Source organism: Spea bombifrons, chromosome 7 (genome assembly GCF_027358695.1).
Source record: "Spea bombifrons isolate aSpeBom1 chromosome 7, aSpeBom1.2.pri, whole genome shotgun sequence".
In the NCBI taxonomy this organism is placed as follows: Eukaryota; Metazoa; Chordata; class Amphibia; order Anura; family Pelobatidae; genus Spea; species Spea bombifrons.
This window is the reverse complement of record NC_071093.1, coordinates 3662554-3681194: the sequence shown is the minus strand read 5'-3', so window position 1 is coordinate 3681194 and position 18641 is coordinate 3662554. Positions and strand designations below refer to the sequence as shown.

The 18641-nt window shown below is 46.3% G+C and overlaps 2 protein-coding genes across 3 annotated transcripts in view; both read left to right on the top strand.

Moving 5' to 3' along the window:
* The first annotated feature begins 407 nt into the window (after nucleotides 1–407).
* On the top strand, nucleotides 408–7707 carry DES (desmin). Its single transcript, XM_053470845.1, has 9 exons — nucleotides 408–1047; nucleotides 4407–4467; nucleotides 4560–4655; nucleotides 4819–4980; nucleotides 5204–5329; nucleotides 5564–5784; nucleotides 6081–6124; nucleotides 6474–6556; nucleotides 7367–7707. Exons 1-9 carry the CDS (start codon nucleotides 509–511, stop codon nucleotides 7406–7408), a joined length of 1374 nt encoding a protein of 457 aa, XP_053326820.1. The 5' UTR covers nucleotides 408–508; the 3' UTR covers nucleotides 7409–7707.
* A 4456-nt stretch (nucleotides 7708–12163) lies between these two features.
* The window catches only part of SPEG (striated muscle enriched protein kinase), a 69879-nt gene continuing 63401 nt past the window's right edge, over nucleotides 12164–18641 (top strand). For both annotated transcript variants that reach the window (XM_053472145.1, XM_053472144.1), the window contains exon 1: nucleotides 12164–13041. In XM_053472145.1, coding sequence (XP_053328120.1) covers nucleotides 12615–13041 — 427 coding nt within the window. In that variant the 5' untranslated portion in view covers nucleotides 12164–12614. The remainder of the gene's footprint in view (nucleotides 13042–18641) is intronic.

Sequence of the window (18641 nt, the reverse complement as noted above, 5' to 3'; positions counted from 1 at the left end):
GCAGGAGTGGTGGCGGCGTACAAACCACTGTCCCATTTCGAGGGCTATTAACAGCTGACACTTTTTTTTTTGTTTTTTTTTGTCCATCAAACTCCCTCTGTGCTGAGCGTCTTAAATTGCCGTATAAAAAAAACATGACTCAGTATTGAGTTAAAGAAAACTAAACCTGGCACCCCCCCCCATTTCTTCCACCCTTCCCATTTTTTTCTGCCCCCCCGCCCCCCCCAATGTCATCCTCTCGGTCTTTCGGATACTCTGCAGCTGTTGAGACAATTGTAAATGATCCTTTCTAGGTTGGGGGGGGGTATGTGGTGGGGCGTAGGGTGTCGTGTAGAGAGGTTGGCCCCCGCGGGGAGAGGGGAGGTATCTGATGTCACTGGACGTACAAATAGCTAAATCACTGGGCTCTGGATCTCGACTCCACTCACGCCGGCACAAGGAAGCTCAGACCTCTACCCTCAGAGCCACATCTTCCAGGCTCTCAGCATCAACCCAAGCACCGGTAACCATGAGCCAAAGCTACTCAAGCAGCCAGAGGGTCTCCTCTTACCGTCGGACCTTTGGCGGAGCAGCCCCGTCTTTCAGTAGAGCTTCCTACGGGTCTAAGGCAGGCGCCTCCAGCAGTTTGTCCTCCAGGGTCTACCAGGTTTCCCGCGCCTCGGCCGCGCCATCTTTCTCCAGCTTCAAGGCATCGCGCGGCGTCCCGGTCAGGCAGAGCTACGGGGCAGATGTTCTGGACTTCAGTCTCGCCGATGCCATGAACCAAGAGTTTCTGCAGACCCGAACCAACGAGAAGGTAGAGCTTCAGGAACTCAACGACCGGTTTGCCAACTACATCGAGAAAGTGAGGTACTTGGAGCAGCAGAACCAGATCCTCGTGAACGAGGTCAACCGACTCAAGGGGAAAGAGCCGACGAGGGTCAGCGAGCTGTACGAGGAAGAGATGAGAGAGCTCCGCCGCCAAATAGACATCCTCACCAGTCAAAGGGCGAGAGTCGAGGTGGAGAGGGACAACTACATCGATGACCTGCAGAAGCTGAAACAAAGGTGAGTGGACTTGGGGGGGGGAATTCTGAGAAGGATCGGAGAACGAGGAGAGCAAAAGGTGAAGGATCTGGAAAGGGGGCCGACAGAAAAGGGCAAAAGCGGGTAATTCACTAAATTAAAAAGATTAAATCTGAGATGAAGACGATCCGGGAATTCTCCTTTCCAATTTAATGCCAGAAAAGAATATAAACCCTAAAAAGATTCGGGGGATTTCAGCCTCATCTCCGTTTTGTTCTTTCTCTGTCAGCATTTATTAGCTTCTGTTTCTTTTCGTACTTCTTATTCCCCCCCTCGGATTATTCCCAAGCCCTCCCCGGTTATTCCTGTCCCTGGTCTGTCCATATAAGGGCCGCTCGGACAGAATGCGGTAACAGATGCGAATATAAGTGGAATCCTCTGACGCGCAGGAGCGTTGTATCGCTCGGCGAGGTTCTCCTCCGGGTGACTCCTCTGTTTCCAGGCGTCTCGCACTCAGTGTAGTGTAGTTTCTCGTGAGTTCATACTCTCCACTCATCCTGCGTACTCCTTTCCCGGTAAACTAACGCCGTGTCCTTTAGATTGCCCCGTTTGGGGCATCACCAGGTCAGGCTTCTTTGGTTGAGGGCACAATGATGCCTACTGGCAACCGGCATCACTGGAGGAACTACATGGGGACGGAACGCGTGGGCATTCTCAGTAGGGACGGATATCAGGGGTTTGCACTTGGGTCAGAGCTGAGGATTGTATCAGATTGCTACCCATCATGCTGAGCCAACCATGACACGGATGTCACGTCGCAGCATCATTTCACTTGGTGCTGTAAGGGAGCCCTTATATCAGTCATTTAACTCCATTGCAGACCCCGTGACTCAACACCTGCACATTCCCTAAATACACAATCATGCGCACAATACACACTCCGCTACACACTCGTCACATCTTGTGATACATTCGTGGCCTAGGGTACCCCTATATGTTCCACGATGGCCGGTGTCAGCCATCACACACCATATGGTATAACATACCGCCGGAGAATCGGGGTGTAAGGGGGCGGAGCTTGGGAGGTTGAGTGTCACTCAAACTGGCAGCTCTGCTGTGCATGCGCAGTATGCGTTCTCCGGTGTCCCAGGCGCCGAAGAATGAAATCGGGACAGAAGGATTGTGGTTGTGAAACCCGCTGAACTCTGTCTCTGTCCTGAAAGGTGGGGCAGAGGTGGAGCTTGGCAGGATAGGGTGGCAAAATCAGGACTGTCCCACACAAAGCAGGACAGTTGGGAGGCATGGTATAACCCCCCCTCGCGGACACGGTGACACCGGCTGTGGTGCAGCTGCTTCCCACGCAGACAATTTTAGATCTTCTGAAAAGTCAAAAAGTGGCAGCTGTCGGGACTCATGTCTGCTATCTCAGAGCTGGGGTGGATCTTATCTTTGTAATACAGCTACCTAGCACTAGGGCGGGGGGTAGGGGGCAAAGGGGTGGGGGAGAGGGTAGGGGCAAAGGGGTAGGGGAGAGGGTAGGGGCAAAGGGGTAGGTGGGAGAGGATAGAGGGCAAGGGGTAGGTGGGAGAGGATAGAGGGCAAGGGGTAGGTGGGAGAGGGTAAAGGGTAAGGGGTAGGGGATAGGGGACAGGTACGTTGTTGAGGTTCCCTTTTTCATGCACGATAGGAGACACAGTAGAAGGCAGCTGAAGTAGCTCAGATAAAGCTTCACTTACAGGGAGACTGGGAAGGACACAGGGGCAGGTTAATTTTAGCCACAGAGGGTTAGTGAGGAAGTTACAGGAGGCATACGTGCAAACTATCCCGTGAGAAGGTTCTCCAAGGTTTACCAAGCTGTCCAAAACTCCCTGCACTGAAAACAAATGAGGAGCAGAATAACCGGAATGTAAACGCTTCCTCCCCGCGGTGACAATGTATCAATCTGTCATATCAGGAAGACTTTTTCCTACTGGGAGGGTAACCCTTTCCTTTCATTCTTCATAGAAATGTATGTCGATGAAATAGATCATTTACTTTACTGAGAGGGTGGTAGATAAGTGGAACAGCCTCCCAGCAGAAGTGGTAGAGGCTTATACAGTAAAGGAATTTAAACAGGCATGGGATAGGCGTACGGCTCCTGAATCTTAATCCTGAAAAGGAAATGGCTGTCGCCCGGCTACTTGTCACATTTCATTTGAGTGATTTAAACATTTGCCATTATATAGGCGATGACAGCGAGACAAAAAAAGCCACCGGCCTTTTCTCATCCCCAGAAAGCATTCCGAGTCATTTACTCTCCATCTGTCAACTACTCTCATGACACTCAGGCAGCAAGAGCGCTGACCGCTGACCGCTGAAAGCGTTATTCTCACAAGGAATATAAAGCATTCCTTGGCATGACGTCACGCTCATTCCGAGAACACGGAAGACACGGGGACTTCCTTAAAAGGAAGACGGGCCGCGCTCCTCCTTGGGGGTTCCTTTTCTTCCTCGTTCCTCCTTATTTTAGGTTTCTCCCCTTTCTTTTCTTTCACTTTCTGATTCTACATTTAATCCAAACTCCTGCATGAAGCTGCAGCTAAACCCAAGCTTAGATCTTTGATTTATCATTTAGTGTCAAGTGTATTAACAATGTATCAACTTCAAAGGGTTAATACGACATGTTGATCACTCCTCTGGCAATGAAGGTGTTAATAGGGGGCGCACATGAATGCCAGGAGACGGTATATTTTTGGTTAATTACACGTGAAAAAGGTGGAAATTCCCCAAATCACGGCAGGAACGCCAAAAGTGTGGTTTCGATACAAGCGGCCCCCGAGGGTTGCACAGCAAACAGACACAACATGCGCGGCTTGTTTCGTGCTAACCGATCACATGCGCCTCAAATGTCAACTGAGCTCAGAGCCATCACGCTCAGCCGATTATTAAAAATGGCACACGGCAGAGGGAGTGTGACGGATGAGTCCTTCTGCCGCTCTCTGCGTAGCTAACCTGACCTATTCCAAAATACAGCGAGGGCAAATAACCGGGGGGGAGGGGTTCGCTTATAAGGGGCATATTCACTAAGGAGAATGACTTCAATATGTAATATGAAGGGCCAACAGCAGCGAGGTTCTCCTCCAAAAAAGATATTTTCTTGAAAAGACGCCTTACAGATTTAATTTACTTTGCTTTAAAATAGTCATGAAACAGAACCCTCCAGCAAACTACTTCTTTAGTGAATAAACCCCAGTCTACAGTGAGGAATCCGACCTATCCAAGCTTCCGCTCTCTATCTTATCGGTAACTCAATAACGGTCTCAATAATGGGACTAAATATCCTTGGGTTTCCCCCCAAAAACCCTCCTTTGTTGCCATAAAGAAATGCAGAATTTCTCTGACCCGGTTTCTCGTTTTCTTAGACTCCAAGAAGAGATCCAACTCAAAGAAGAGGCCGAGAATAACCTTTCTGCTTTCCGAGGGGTAAGGATTATTCTTCACGACCTCTCATCATTTTATCCTCTGCCTCGAAGTCCTTAAACTAAGTCCGACGCTTCTCTCGCCTTCTCTATCAGGATGTGGACGCTGCAACCCTCGCCCGCATCGACTTGGAGAGACGCATTGAGTCCCTGCAGGAGGAGATTGCTTTCCTGAAGAAGATTCACGAGGAGGTCAGACAAAGACGTGATTTTAAGAATAACTGCTCCGCCACATAGATCCTGGCGCTTGGTAGTAACAGAACGGCTCTGTCACATAAACCACATAGATTAGGGATCCTTCTAAATTCTAATAAGATCTTTTAGGTGTAAAAGTGTTATTTTTTTGTCTGAACAGGAAATCCGCGACTTGCAGGCGCAACTCCAGGAACAGCAGATCCAGGTGGAGGTTGACGTCTCCAAACCGGATTTGACAGCAGCCCTCAGAGATATCCGTACTCAGTATGAGAACATTGCCGCCAAGAACGTCTCAGAAGCTGAGGAGTGGTACAAGTCCAAGGTAAGACCCGTCCTGTCCTGTTAAGAAGATAACCGCAGCGCCGTAATATCTCCTCTCGTTAATTCCCAACTGACTTGGTGTCTTTGACTTGCTTGGCCGCTGTTCGGTCTTCACGCACCGTGTTTTAGCCATGTTCTCCATGCTCGTCGCGGGTAATGTGGCGCCATGTTGCCTCTTGTTTAACAGTTACTAAGTATCAATGCCACTTCATTACGTTCCACAGGTGTCTGACCTCAATCAAGCCGCTCAGAAGAACAACGAGAACCTGCGCCAGGCCAAGCAGGAGATGATGGAGTACCGCCACCAAATCCAGTCCTACACCTGCGAGATTGACGCTCTTAAAGGAACAGTAAGTAACCGGCATATTCTGCTGCACTCCGCCTAGACTTATTTCACTGGTTTAGGGCCAAGGGAGTTAGCCCTGTAGACGTACACATTATAAATGCCCTGCGTTGATCTGATGCAGATAAAATGGGTTCTTGGTTATGGTCCGTAGGTTCTAAGCGTTTGTTCTCCCGAAGGAGTAAAAATGGTCCAGGACGGATGACATCTGCTCTGCTCTCACGAGTTTCTTCTCTTACAGAACGACTCCCTGCTCCGTCAGATGAGGGACCTGGAGGAGAGGTACGGCGGGGAAGCTGCCGGGTATCAAGATACCATCTCCAGACTGGAGGAGGAAATCCGTAACCTGAAGGATGACATGGCAAGACACCTGCGCGAGTACCAAGACCTCCTCAACGTCAAGATGGCTTTGGATGTCGAGATCGCCACATACAGGAAACTGCTGGAAGGCGAAGAAAGCAGGTAAGGAAAAGAAAGAGTTCCGGTCATTCATTAAGGGAAGACCTTTGGATTAACCATTTGAGAGCCAGTGTTGTGCCTAAAGATCCAATTTTATAGCAGTGCAGGTAGAGGGTCAACTAATATGGTTTCAGTGACATTAAAAATGGAACCCCAATAGAAACATGTTACCTTTTAAACATTCCCTTTATATTTATACATTTTTTATAAATAAGCAATAGTAACAGCTGGTTTGCTGATTAAAATACACTTAATATCATTAATAATATATATATTTTTCCCTTTCTTTATGTTTTTAGAATCTCTCTTCCCATCCAGTCATATTCTGCGCTGAGCTTTAGAGGTAAGTCCTGGCATGTTCTGTACTCATCTCCACCTCTCTTAATGTAATAACGAGTTTGGAGGACGCGTAGTTGGTCCAATAGACTCTAGACTTGTGGATTCTCATTAAACAGAAGTATGCCAAGCATGGTGGGGATTACCAGGGCTGCTGGTACTGCCAATGAGTTCATTGGAAACTCTGCAAAAAGTCAGGAGGAACGGGCTGTACACCGGTGTCCTCAGCCTCCTGACCAGCAATGGTCATCTACAAAGTCCAGTCCCAACTTAAGAAGCCAGCTTGGCTTAACGTGGCCGAGCTGTGCGGGAATTGTGAATTCACATTCAGTAACGCTGCTTGTTTTGCTTGGCAGAGACCAGCCCAGAGCAGAGAGCATCTGAAGTCCACACCAAGAAAACTGTCATGATCAAAACTATCGAGACCCGAGATGGAGAGGTGAGTAGGACCAAGAAGCAATCATTATGAGAACAGGTGCTGTCGTATATGTCATGTGACAACTAAGCATCCCGTTACAAATGGGGTAAAATATTCCATACAGTATTTCTGGGAAGGGTTCAGCAGAACCAGGAATTCTCTGTCTAATGCTACATTTAGCTATATGGGGTAAATTCCGGGTAAGGGGGTCATCGCCATCGGTAAAGTGAGTCAGCACTCACCACATGCTCCGTTACGTCTGCTCATGCTGCTTATTATAGGGAATTGCTGAAATTTACTATCCACGCACCCCCAAGCACTCATACAAACTCAAACACGCGGCCCTCCCTGGCATGGAAGGGGAGGAGGGCTGCAGCTGTCTCCAAAAGTAACGGCACGACAGCTGCAGTCTTCATACATCCATCCATGCGTGCCGATATACATACAAATAATCACTGCCGTCCCGACGCTTGTTTTTAGGCACTTGCACATCTTTGACTGTCCTTTCCGAGCAGCACAAGCTCAACCTTACGAGTGTCTTCCATAGAGCTTTCTTAGACAATTATGGCAACATCAGAAGCTCCCCAGCCCTCAAGTTAACGCTGGATTTACCCATCTATTATATATTGGTGTTAAAAGTAGATTTAATCCTGCTTCATCACCCAGAAGGGGAATAACCTCCCTGGTTCCTGATTTGTATCCTCTGGGTCGTCTCGTCTTGGCCATTGAGAGTAGACAAGGTCTAAAAATGATCAGTCTCCCCGAAGTCTCTTCTTTTATGAACTGCTACAGAGTAACAATAATGGGTCACCCGTTTATTTGTGCTCGCAGGTCGTCAGCGAGGCTTCTCAACAGCACCAGGAGATCCTGTGAGGTGGGACGGAGGACACGTGAACACGGACACGTGAACACGGACACATGACAGGAACCTAGAATGACCACCGTGCACAGTCTGAGCTCAACTCTACTGGACATCTCAAAACTGTCACTACACCTCTCCTGCACCCACCACTCACCCTGAGCATCTCCTCAATCTAAAGGCCCCCCACCCAGAAAAAAATAAGCTCATTTTGGGACTCAACATGGAGAACTCTCGTGCTCTGAAGCATCTTCGCTGGGGTGTCTCATCGGCACAGTGAAAACAAAAATAAAGTCACAGACACCTTCACAAATATTGCATCCCCGTTCATTCTAACTTGGAATGTTTAGCAACGCCAGCATATTACATACATGTTCCGGGGCTCAGATCCTCATTCTAAGTCCCACTCGTCATGGTCATTCCATAACCAGTGCACCCATCAGGTGCGCTGCCAAATACCCATTACTGCTAGACCTCAATAAGTAATAAACGTACCCCCCATAGAATGTTAAAGAGAAATTATCTTTGGTTAAATAACTAAAAAAAAACTAAAAAAAACTATAAAAACACAAAATAATAACACCGCGAGAAAGAAAAATAATGTCGTGTATAAAGTAATGTTTACTCTGCTTGCCAAAGAAGTGAATACTTTATACTTTGTTAAACAACAAAAAAAGTTTCAAAAAGGTGCCTGTTTTTAATACTAGATATTCGCAAACCTGTCGGTTTTGTAATTCGTAGTTTTCTTTCTTAACCGAAATACTGAAAACATGAATACACTTAAATACAGGAAATATATATTTTTTCCTAATATTGAAATCCACATAAAAATATGGTAAAAATATATCTTTTCTCAAAGTTTTATAAACTATAGGACATTTTTTTTTTTGTTTGTGGCTTCTGGGAAATACAGAGAAGTTCAAGCTAGAATTGAACGAACAGAGAGCATTATAGATGAAAGGACAAAGAAAATACAAAGTAAATACAAAGAAAATACAAAGAAAATACAAAGAAAATACAAAGAAAATACAAAGTAAATACAAAAAAAATTCAAAGTAAATACAAAGTAAATACAAAGTAGCGAATCGTCCGTCATATTCTTCTAGTAATTTTCTTCTATTAATGTTAGAAAGCAGGAAATGTTCTATGCTGTTAAAGTACGTGAGTTTATATAACGAAAGGCTGAGATGATGTGGAAGAGACATAAACAAAGGGTTAACATCCGAATAATATTCATGCATTTAATTGGCCGTTGAATGTGGTCTTAAAGAACGCGTGGCTATCTTCCCAGAACCCTTTGCAAGTTACTATGTGACTAGGCAGGGACTAGCGTGAACAGCAGGGGCGACCCGCACCGACGCATGACTCCGAATGAGAAAAGGAGAAAAGCCAAAATATCTTATATTTTTTTCCCTTGTGAGATTTTTTTTCTTTTTTACAGCAAAAAGGGTTGTATTGTAGTAGCAGAATTTTATTAAAGCACGTGGTATTGATAGAAAATATTTTATTCCACTACATACACCAATAAAAAAAAGAATCATGAATCCAGTGTAAGTTCTGTATTTAATACCAAAAAAAAAAAAGCCTCGTTTGTTTTTCTCAAACATTTTTTCTGCTAAATGGCTTTGGCTTCTTCATGAGAGAATGTACGGATACATAAAATGTGTGGATATAACTTGTTTTCTGATCATTCTAATAGGAAATTTAAAAAAAACACGTTGGATTCTGGCATCAGAGAAGCCAGATTTGTTAAAAGTTTAAAAGTATTTTAATGGCACCGGCCCTTTAATTAACGGGGAAAGAATGGCTGCTCTACATAGGGGGCCATCGCTAAAACCAAACCCCGTTACGGTTCATCACTGAATTCTGTCGGATCGCTGTACGGTTGGGAGGGCGTATTTGGAGCCGTAGAACGTAGGCTTTAATAGGAATATAACGTTTATCCTGCAGGGATTTCAGCTTCCATAGTAACATAAATCTGCTCGGTGTTAGCTTGTATGTTTGTGGTGTTTTTGAGTGCACTTGTGAGATGTTCCTCTTATGGCCACCGATGATCATACTTGGGAACTTTCTAAATAAGCTGGCCCAGAGATTTCTTAACCCTTATTTATTAACCCTTTAATAGTGCATCGTGAAGATTCTATGTAGTGGCTCACCAAATGTGTCACCCAAATGGCTTTAATACGGGTCGTCATGGAAACCTTGACTTGTCATTATTTAAAGATACACTTCAGTCACCTGCACACCTGGGAACTTCTGTGCTCCGGCGCGGCCAGGACTGCCCACTGGGCTCCGGGTCAAACATAGAGAGTTCCCAGGTATGGTCACCTGCATTCAAGCAAAGATATAAACCATAATATACCGCAGCCCCAATTTTATTCTCCAAGTGTACACAAGCGTACATATAATGTGTCCAGGGGGCTATAGTAGGCGGCAAATGTCCTGATTTGGCGGATCGGCGGCACGTATCTGAGGTCTGAACAATAGTCGAGGTTGTTTTTTCGATTCATTTTTCTGAAAAAAACCCAAACTAGTCTTATAATCGTTGTGCATTCTCATCTATAAGACACAGGAAAAAAAAAATACAAAAAATAAAGGATTATGGCAAAATCGTATTTATACAGCACATAAAATGTTGTGTGACTTCACAACCATTTTTTACCGAACAAAAAAAAAAAGGATCGCTTTTGACTGAAGACTCGAGAACATGGTAACCATTCCTGCTTGTAATATGGAATATGTCCAGTAGGGGGTGCTGTGCACACAGGAACGCGGAGACGGGGCAACAAGCAGAGTTTTTAAGGACATCACAGTTTGCGGGATAGACTAAGCCAAGCTCATTACTCACAAAATGTATTGCACTGTAAGAATTTTTAAATAATATCATATCAGACGGCCATTTATCAGAGAATATAAAGGAAAACGGGACGTGAAGACTGGAGCTGTAACGCTGCCTCTGCCCGGGGCTGACAAATTTCAAATCATACAATACAAAAAGCTACAAAAACATACAACAAAAGAGAAAATACAAAGACATTTCACCAAATAAACTGAATTTTCTAAATATATTTCTTTTTTACCCCAGTTGTAGTTTTTACCCCATAATATAATGTTTTGGTTATCTGAGCCCCAATCTACTAGACAAACTCTCCTTATCATACTGCCTGTTCGAAACAATAGAATGGCCCGGTCTAAACCACCCAGCCGGACTCTATGGCTAATGAAAGTCTATGGAGGAACGGACTTCATTAGCATCGCCATAAAGCATCAGCTCAGTGCGGTGTTTGAGCCGGGAAAGTCACCCAAAATGTCACATGATTGATATTATGTTTATATGTTTATATTCCTGACCAAAATTTGACACCTTTGTGAAATACGGTTGTTATTTTTGCCACGGCTGTCACTTATTAGCAGTTGGACTGCGGCGTTCGGCGTAATCTCTCTCTGGTTGAAAGGATGAGAACCCTGAGAACATTTGGACAGGTCGGCTCCCCCCATTGTCAGATCGGTGCCCCCAACCATCTGTATTTAATGGTCTCTAAACACCTTGGCGAACAACAGCTGTGAGTGGCTGAGGATCATGGGAGCTTCAGAACTACAGTTCAAGCAGCCGTCAGTTTACGCATGCAGTACCGAGAACAACCTCTGGGGGCACCCTGGATCTGCGCTGATGTCTGCTGTGCCCCAGACCCTGTCTAACTGAGATCAGCATTTAAATCTGCTGCTATGGCAATAGTTTTAGAGCAGGAAATTGTTTGCAGGAAAGTATCTTGGGAAAGAGTGGCCTGGGGGGCTATCGTTGCCTATTTGGCCTTTATTTGGTAAGCCTTATTCATCACATCTGTGTCACACCTGGTCACCATGGGACGGCAGCTTCGGGTGTCACCCCGTTGAATATGTGACCCGGTGTAGTCCGCACCCGCTGCACCCCCTAGGAGATAAGGCCCATCCTATGAACCCTTGAATAGACATTTTTGGCTGGTTGGAAGGCGGTCATCTCAAAAACACGATAAAGAAAAAAAAAGCACCAGCCCAAAAATCATAAATCCACCCAACGCGGTGACGAATTTCCGCTGCTTGTTTGTCTCTTGAATTAATGATAGATATTTACAGTAATCATACAGAAAGTCGCGTCCGGGAACGCAATATTCTGCATTGGCACAGGGGGTGGCATCAGAATTTGCTGCTTTTTACTAAAATAACCGTACCGGGCATAACGTTTGATGCAAAAAATATATATTATTTTAAACAAACAAATAAAACCCCAGTTTCTAAGCAAATATTTTGTATGAAATCCCATTAGAATGGAGACATCACCATTTCCAGTCGTTGGTCTCGTCTTAGATTCAGGAGCCGTATGTCTGTCCCATGCATGTTTAATACCCTCACTGTTTTTAGGCTCTACCACTTCTGCTGGGGAGCTGTCCCACCTATCTACTACTCTCTCAGTAAAGTACCGTATAACTTCGTCTCCACTCTGTATTGCGTGCCATAGCCCGAGCTCCCCTCGCCGTCTGAATATGGTAACTTTATGCTTAGTTGCTATTCTTTGCACGGGGAGATGGGAGCCGGGGAGGGGGCGAGGAGAGTACACAGGAGGGAGGAAGGAGAGTGGAGGGGGGGTGAAAAGTTAAAGCCAACTTATGTCACATATCAGGAGGGGAGGCAGCTGTCGGTGCTACTTTTGGAGCGGTGGGGTGAGGGAGGAGGAGGAGGGGGTAATTTGAGCGCTCAGCAGGTCTGCAGAGATCTCTGTTGCAGAAGACAGGCTGAAGGAAAGAGGGTGAAGGAAGAGGGGGCACAGACCTGGGGTTATGTCCGAGGGCAACTACCACCAGAGGCCGGACTGAGAAGAGGAAAGCACCTGGTTTGCGGATACCTGGCAAAGGTCTTCTTCAGGATCAAGCGGACCTTGTTTCATAGAGCGTTTCCACCTAGGAGAGGATAGCAGCGGTCTCTCCTGGCACCCTGAGGCTGTTGCCCCCTCGTCTGCAAAAAGAAATTAGGTAGAGTTGCTCTGGCCTCATCTTCCGTTTACCGGCCTTCTTTAGAAATCTTATGCTCAGCCTGACGTCTGCCGTTCTTTCGGTACCCCCGCCGCCGCCGCTTGTAGGTGAGGGCCCAGCGAATTCCCGTGACGTCGAGTCCAGCTTTGGTTACGCGCCAGGTTCACCCAACACCGCTAGCCCCGTCTACTAAAATAAGAGTTTGCGTTTTGCCATGCACCGTGCCCAAGTGATGATGAACTTGGCCAAAAGCAGGGAGGCAGCCCCCGACGCGTCTGCGCCTCCTTCTCGGACCTTTGGAAGAACTTTAACTGCTCCTCCAAGCCCAGGAATGCCCCCTAAGCGTCCCAAGGAGATGGGGGACTCGCAACCCTCACCTCCCCAGTTTATCCGCAAACTAAAGAATGCGGCGGTCGGCACCGGCTGTGATATCCGGCTAAAGGTGGCATTGTCTGGGCACCCGCAGCCGACGCTAAACTGGTACAAAAACCAAGAACCTCTTAATCCTGACGGAGAGGAATACGGAACGCTGTGCGTCAGGGACACCAAGATGGAGGACGCTGGCGTTTACACTTGCGTGGCCCAGAACCCTTTGGGAGAAGCCATCACCAGCGCCGTGCTCGCCATCATCGAATTAGAAGGTAACGGGGGGTGCGATTGGTTTGACGAGGGGCAGTTTTTGGGCACCGTCGCCGGGCGTTATTCCCCCCATTTACCTGGGGGAGGAACTTTTTGCACCTGTTTTTGGGGACACTTAAGTATCCATGGTAACATGTTTCATAAACGTCGACGTATTAACCGTAGGCTTTACCGATTGAGTATTTTTTGACACTGAAATGGTTAAATATTTTTAATGATATTTGGGCATATTTGGTAAATTAGCATGAAGTAGATTTTAATTAAATATTTGGTTGTATTCTGGATGAAAACGGCTCGGAATCTTCTGTGATTCCAACGGTGGAAGGAATTGTTGCGATTATGAAAGTTCTGCTCTTATTAGTCACAAAAAGACTGACGGCCGAGTGTCGGATGGATAATGATGTCATTTGCACCTGCCGCTGCTTACATGGCTCGGTGACACCGTAGCTATTCTAGACTCGCGGAATTTATCCATCGACCGTCATGTCAGCCGTAATGTAGAAAAAAACACCCGTTTTACATGCAGATACCGAAAAGTGCATTTATTGCAGTATTTTATTACTGAACAGCCTCCTGTACCTCCGTACCACCTGATCTGGCACCAAAAAGTGCGGATCCGGCATATGTCGTTATGAGGCCGCTGGCCTTAAAGTGATAGCGTCCTGGGGAAAGCCTAAAAAAATCCAAACTTTTGGTGGGTTGCGATGAGACCAAAAATAATAAAATGTAACTAAACATCACGAAGGGTCACCGATGGAATTTCCTTCTGCCAGACGTTCTGTGGTGGGCCCTGCACAATGCATGGTTAACATGGTGGCATCCGATCATAGCAACTCATCATTAGGGCAAAGTATTGTCTTCTTGTCTATCAGGGGTTAATATTCCCATGACTTGTGGCAGTTCCTGGAAGGAACATTCAGGCGGTGAGACTGGTTGACTGATAACGGGATCCATCATGATTGGATCTAAGAACGTTCTGATTATTAGTAATTCATTATCCGTCCGGTTATCCGGGAGTGGAAGACGCCGGGGGTAATCGTAAGCTATTTATAGAGATCTCTCCTGTTTCGGCAGACCTGCCCCCCACCTGTTGTCCATACACTGGGGGGAGATGGTGGAGAGAGAAGATCTCTGTTTATTTTATTGAGAAGATAAATTGCGTTGACAGGGAGACCAAGTCCATCACACCACGTCCATCACACCACGTCCAACCTTACGAGGTTCTTCGATTCTCCGCAGAGTATGCGATCGATCTTTGAGGAGACATTCGAATTAAATGACTAATTAGTAAAAAATCAAATTGCTAATTAAGGGAACTTTCCAAAGAATTGGCCCGCGTTAAATATACATTATCCAAGGCCAGATCAGCCCTTCGTCCAGGAGAAGCTCCCTGGAGGTGGCCAAAGTAATGCAAGGTGACATCCAAGAATCTGGGACGTTCCGCTCTTCTGCAAACCCACGATTTAGTGAATATGTGATTAATGGGGCGAGATTATTTTTTATGCGTAATTAGTAAAGAGTATGATCTTATAGAAAGTACGTGACGAGAAACTGTAACAATGTCTAAGTCACGCTAACAAGTGCGCCTGATGCTTTCTAGATTTCATTCTAGACCTCAAGGTCCTCATAAACTGAAGAAATTTTCAGAATTGACCATTTTTTCTTATATATGAAATTTCTCAATTTCTCTAGAAACTCCGTAAATAGGTCACTTTTACTGCCCCCATCGAAATGGTGACAGTCCCTCAAACCCAGAACGTTTCCTTCTTCTGATCTGATGAGACGTGGAAAGCACGATTGGCTATGTGGTTCTCCGTATTAACTCTTTCATTGGCCGCCCCGGGTAAAGCCCCGGGGGATTTCATAATGGCATTCCATTCTTACACCCGCTGCCCCATCTCCCGGGAACTGCCCGGCACGGCACACGCTTATGGGGGCAGTTTGTGCGATCAGTGCAGCTAGAGGGCAAAAAGGCCAGGCAGATAGCCAAAGTATGACATTTCTGGCAAGCGATCGTGTCTGGTGGCTTGGAAAAAAAAAACTTTGTATCTCAAATTACACGGAGTGTTTGCTCCTCCAGGGGGTAAATATATCCCCCCTCAGTATAAGTGAGTTAGACAGGAGTTTGGGGGTCTTTATAAGTTACCATCTTGGTTGTGAATTGCATCTTACCAGGTATTGGCAAAGTAAAGTGGGAAGAGCGAGGACGTGAGGAGGACGAGACAGGCAAGGGTTGGAGGAGACACTTAAGTATAGGGCATGTATTCACCCCCACGCTTCTCCAAGCCGCCACTGATGGTTATTCCTCCCCTGCTCCTGCGGTCCTGGCTGCCCTGGACTTCACTTTAAATTGTCACCCTACAGCCAGCTGTCAGGGTTATTTTTAGTTGTTTTTTTTTCTTTTACCATATGTCTTGCTTAATATAGGCTACTGTTTGTGATGTGTCGCGTTTCTTTTTCCCATTGGTGGAAGGAGGACGAGGAGGTTCCTCATCTGATACAGAATGGCTCCCTCTAATCACTGACATTTGCCCCACCTCACCACTTGTCCTCCCTTTCCACCTACGACGCTTTAGCCGCGCTGCTCCCATCGTATTAAAGCCCGGCCTGGCCCTCCTCTTTCTACCCTTCAAATACCTAAACATTCCTTCAAAACATAACTTTTCCGGGAAGCTTGCCGCGTCGCTTATCCTTAATATTTGCACCATTAATATGCTCCTCTACTTTTAGATCATAAGCTCTAAAAACCAGTAAGCGTCAGTTCTCTCGCCTCTGCTTATACCCAGGGCTGGACTGGTGATGATGGCTCAGCCCCGGCACTTTAAGGGGGGAATATCCAGCCGCCGGCTGCAGCACCCGATCTGCCTCTGGAGGAGTCCTCGAGGGGCCGCATTTCGCAAACTGCCTTCTATGGCACAAGTGAACTTAATTCTGATACAGAGAAGTATTCCGCATTCAGAATAACGGGGTTTGGCTACAGAGGACCAGGAGATGAAGGATGTCCAATCAATAGCAAACTTTCCTCTTAAAAGAGAGTATTTTTTATCAGGGGCATTAAAAGGTTAATAGAATTTGTACGATTTTTTTCAAGAAGGAGTTTTTTCCCCCGATGGCAGAATTCCAAGGAGCTTAATTAGAGTTTTTTTTTTTTTGCCTTCTTTTGGATCAAGAATAGGAAGGTTGGGTGGAAGGGTTGAACCTGATGGACTTTTTTCAGCCTTATGAACGATGTAATTATGTAACAAATGGGGGTATTCAGTAACGATGATACGACACGGAATAGGGTGAAATTATCGAAACCTCGCATTTCCGTGAAGCTGGCTGAATATTCAGGTCATTATTATTTTTTTGCGTTGGTGAGAGGATGAAGGATAATAGTCTGAATGGCGGCGGTTCAGATCGTGGAGTCCTGTCCGGGCCTGTCTGTAACAATGTCTGATCACCAAGTCCGCATCCTACACATCGACTAAACACTCAAAATCAGTTTGCCTTTAATGAGTCAAAGACGGTAACTCAACTCGCCTGCCGTAAATGGCCTTAAAGTCATTTTGGGGATATTGATGAAACAAAGTCATGGGATCGGGCACTCGTAGCGAGAGAAGAAGAATGCTTGGGTCAGCATTCTAGGCGTTCTAATGGTGCCGTCCAAAACGATATCAATGTAGCAACCCTCAACCATAACGTTCTACCGTGACAGAATGAAGGAGAAACTCTTATTGGGGAGCTTGCAGGTTCCTTCTTACTATCCATCTGTGTCTCGTCCATTCAGCCTCGTACATTCTATCTACCCCATCCAGCACATTCCAACCATCCAATCCAAAGACTCATATTACTCGATCCTGCGCATTCATATCCTCCGCAGCCTTTACTTCGCAGTCTTCTTTACGCTCATTCCTTTTTAGACTAAGTAAGTTGTGCATTCTATCCCACGCATTCTAACAAAAAACATTAACCATTCTAACTAAACTACCCCTACCCAGCAGCGTTAATCCCATCAGTAAAACCTGCCGACGTTCCAAGGGTTCTGATTGGTGGAACTGCCGGAGCGGATGTGGAGGACTACTTTCCAGGGAAGGATGATCTCCAGTCCTGAGACAGGAGAAATACGATATGTATTTTATGAAGGATCCAAGGGGGTAATACATGAAATAAAATGGTGCTGATTGGACCATTGCACTGTGTGGAGGAATTTAATGAATGCAGAAGGAAATTGGGTGATTTCTCCAGAGGAGGGGTATTTGCCGGTGGCTGCTATTTAGAATACAGGCATTTATGTGTTAATGGTGCTTTAGTTGGCTCGTTGCTCCCCCTGTTGACTGTAACAGTATGTTTGGGACCTCAGAGGTGGGGATTTTGTCATGTGATGACGTGGAGTCACATGACCCAACACATGCACACCCCTGAGGATCTCTTCCTGGAGTGTTATGTGGCCTAAAACACGCCCCAAAAGATTTAGGCAGGGTCATTTAGTAAATGAATCATGGGAACGTTGGTGGGATACTATGGCTCATTTTTCTATTCTTTTGCCCCTCTAGAATGTTGGACCCCTCCCTCCCCCATTGTATTCTATTGCACCCCCTTCACACCTAAAACCACCCCATCCTCCCACTTTTAAATAGCTAAACATATATCCTGCCACTTTTAGCCACTGTGTGTATCTGGATTTAGCGAAACGTCCAGCTGTCTCGCACCTCGGCGAGGAGATCAACCGAAAACCCTCTACATAATACCGAGGGGTTAAACCGCAACACACACTACGGAAAACGTGACGCCATCACTCCGCTCCGTCAGATGATTTGGGGCATTCAGCATGCGCGCTTGGGAACGAGCCGGGTATTGGGGGATGTGATTGGAAGCGGGTATGGGATCTGCAGCCGTTCCATATCTACGGTCACCCCCGGACCGCTCTGTATCAGATTATATTATTAACGAAACAAAACTCCAACGAGGGGGCAGAAGGAGAGGGAAGAGAAAAGAGCCCCACCTGCTCCAGCCTGGTTAATGGGGACCCCCGATCTACTGTTTTATATTTTTTTATAAAGGGATATTTCTGCTCTTCATGAATTTGACGACGACTCCCAAACCTTCTACTTAACCCGACTTGTCTCAACTCTCCGGCAGTTTTAGTGAATAGACGCACAGCTGTTCGGGGGAGGCAGGTAAACTCAGTCCCTTTAAATCCATGGATTTAAACATTAAAGGGACGCTCCGGCCGCCGTAGACACTTTAATGCACATGATCAGCATTTTGCCCCCCCCTTCTAAATGCATGGAGGGCTCTACAGACCCCGCCATATGCATTTGCCTCTTTCCCTGACCCTCAGCGCCTTAGCTTGCAGGAGATCTCTCCTTCGTACCAAAGTGCATGCGCGCCATACCCAACATCTGCCAGCTCCACAGAGGGGGTCAGATAATTCTCTACCAGGCAGTCATACAGTATGTTAGCAGCTCTCGGCCCCCCTCCCTCGGACCCTCTTCCTCTCCGTCAGTCCGCGTCCCCCTGCCTTCGCTCTGTGGTTTATTTTTCACTTGGGAATGTGTCAGTCCCACCGATCCTCCTGGGGCAACAAGCTCTCCGGTTACCCACAGCCCACCTTCTTCCC

Excerpts from the sequence above, each read along its gene's own strand:
- DES (XM_053470845.1), top strand. The coding sequence starts at position 509 with ATGAGCCAAAGCTACTCAAGCAGCCAGAGGGTCTCCTCTTACCGTCGG. Across the intron at positions 1,048-4,406 it reads CTGCAGAAGCTGAAACAAAG|ACTCCAAGAAGAGATCCAAC; the intron begins GTGAGTGGACTT and ends TCGTTTTCTTAG. Across the intron at positions 4,981-5,203 it reads AGGAGTGGTACAAGTCCAAG|GTGTCTGACCTCAATCAAGC; the intron begins GTAAGACCCGTC and ends TACGTTCCACAG.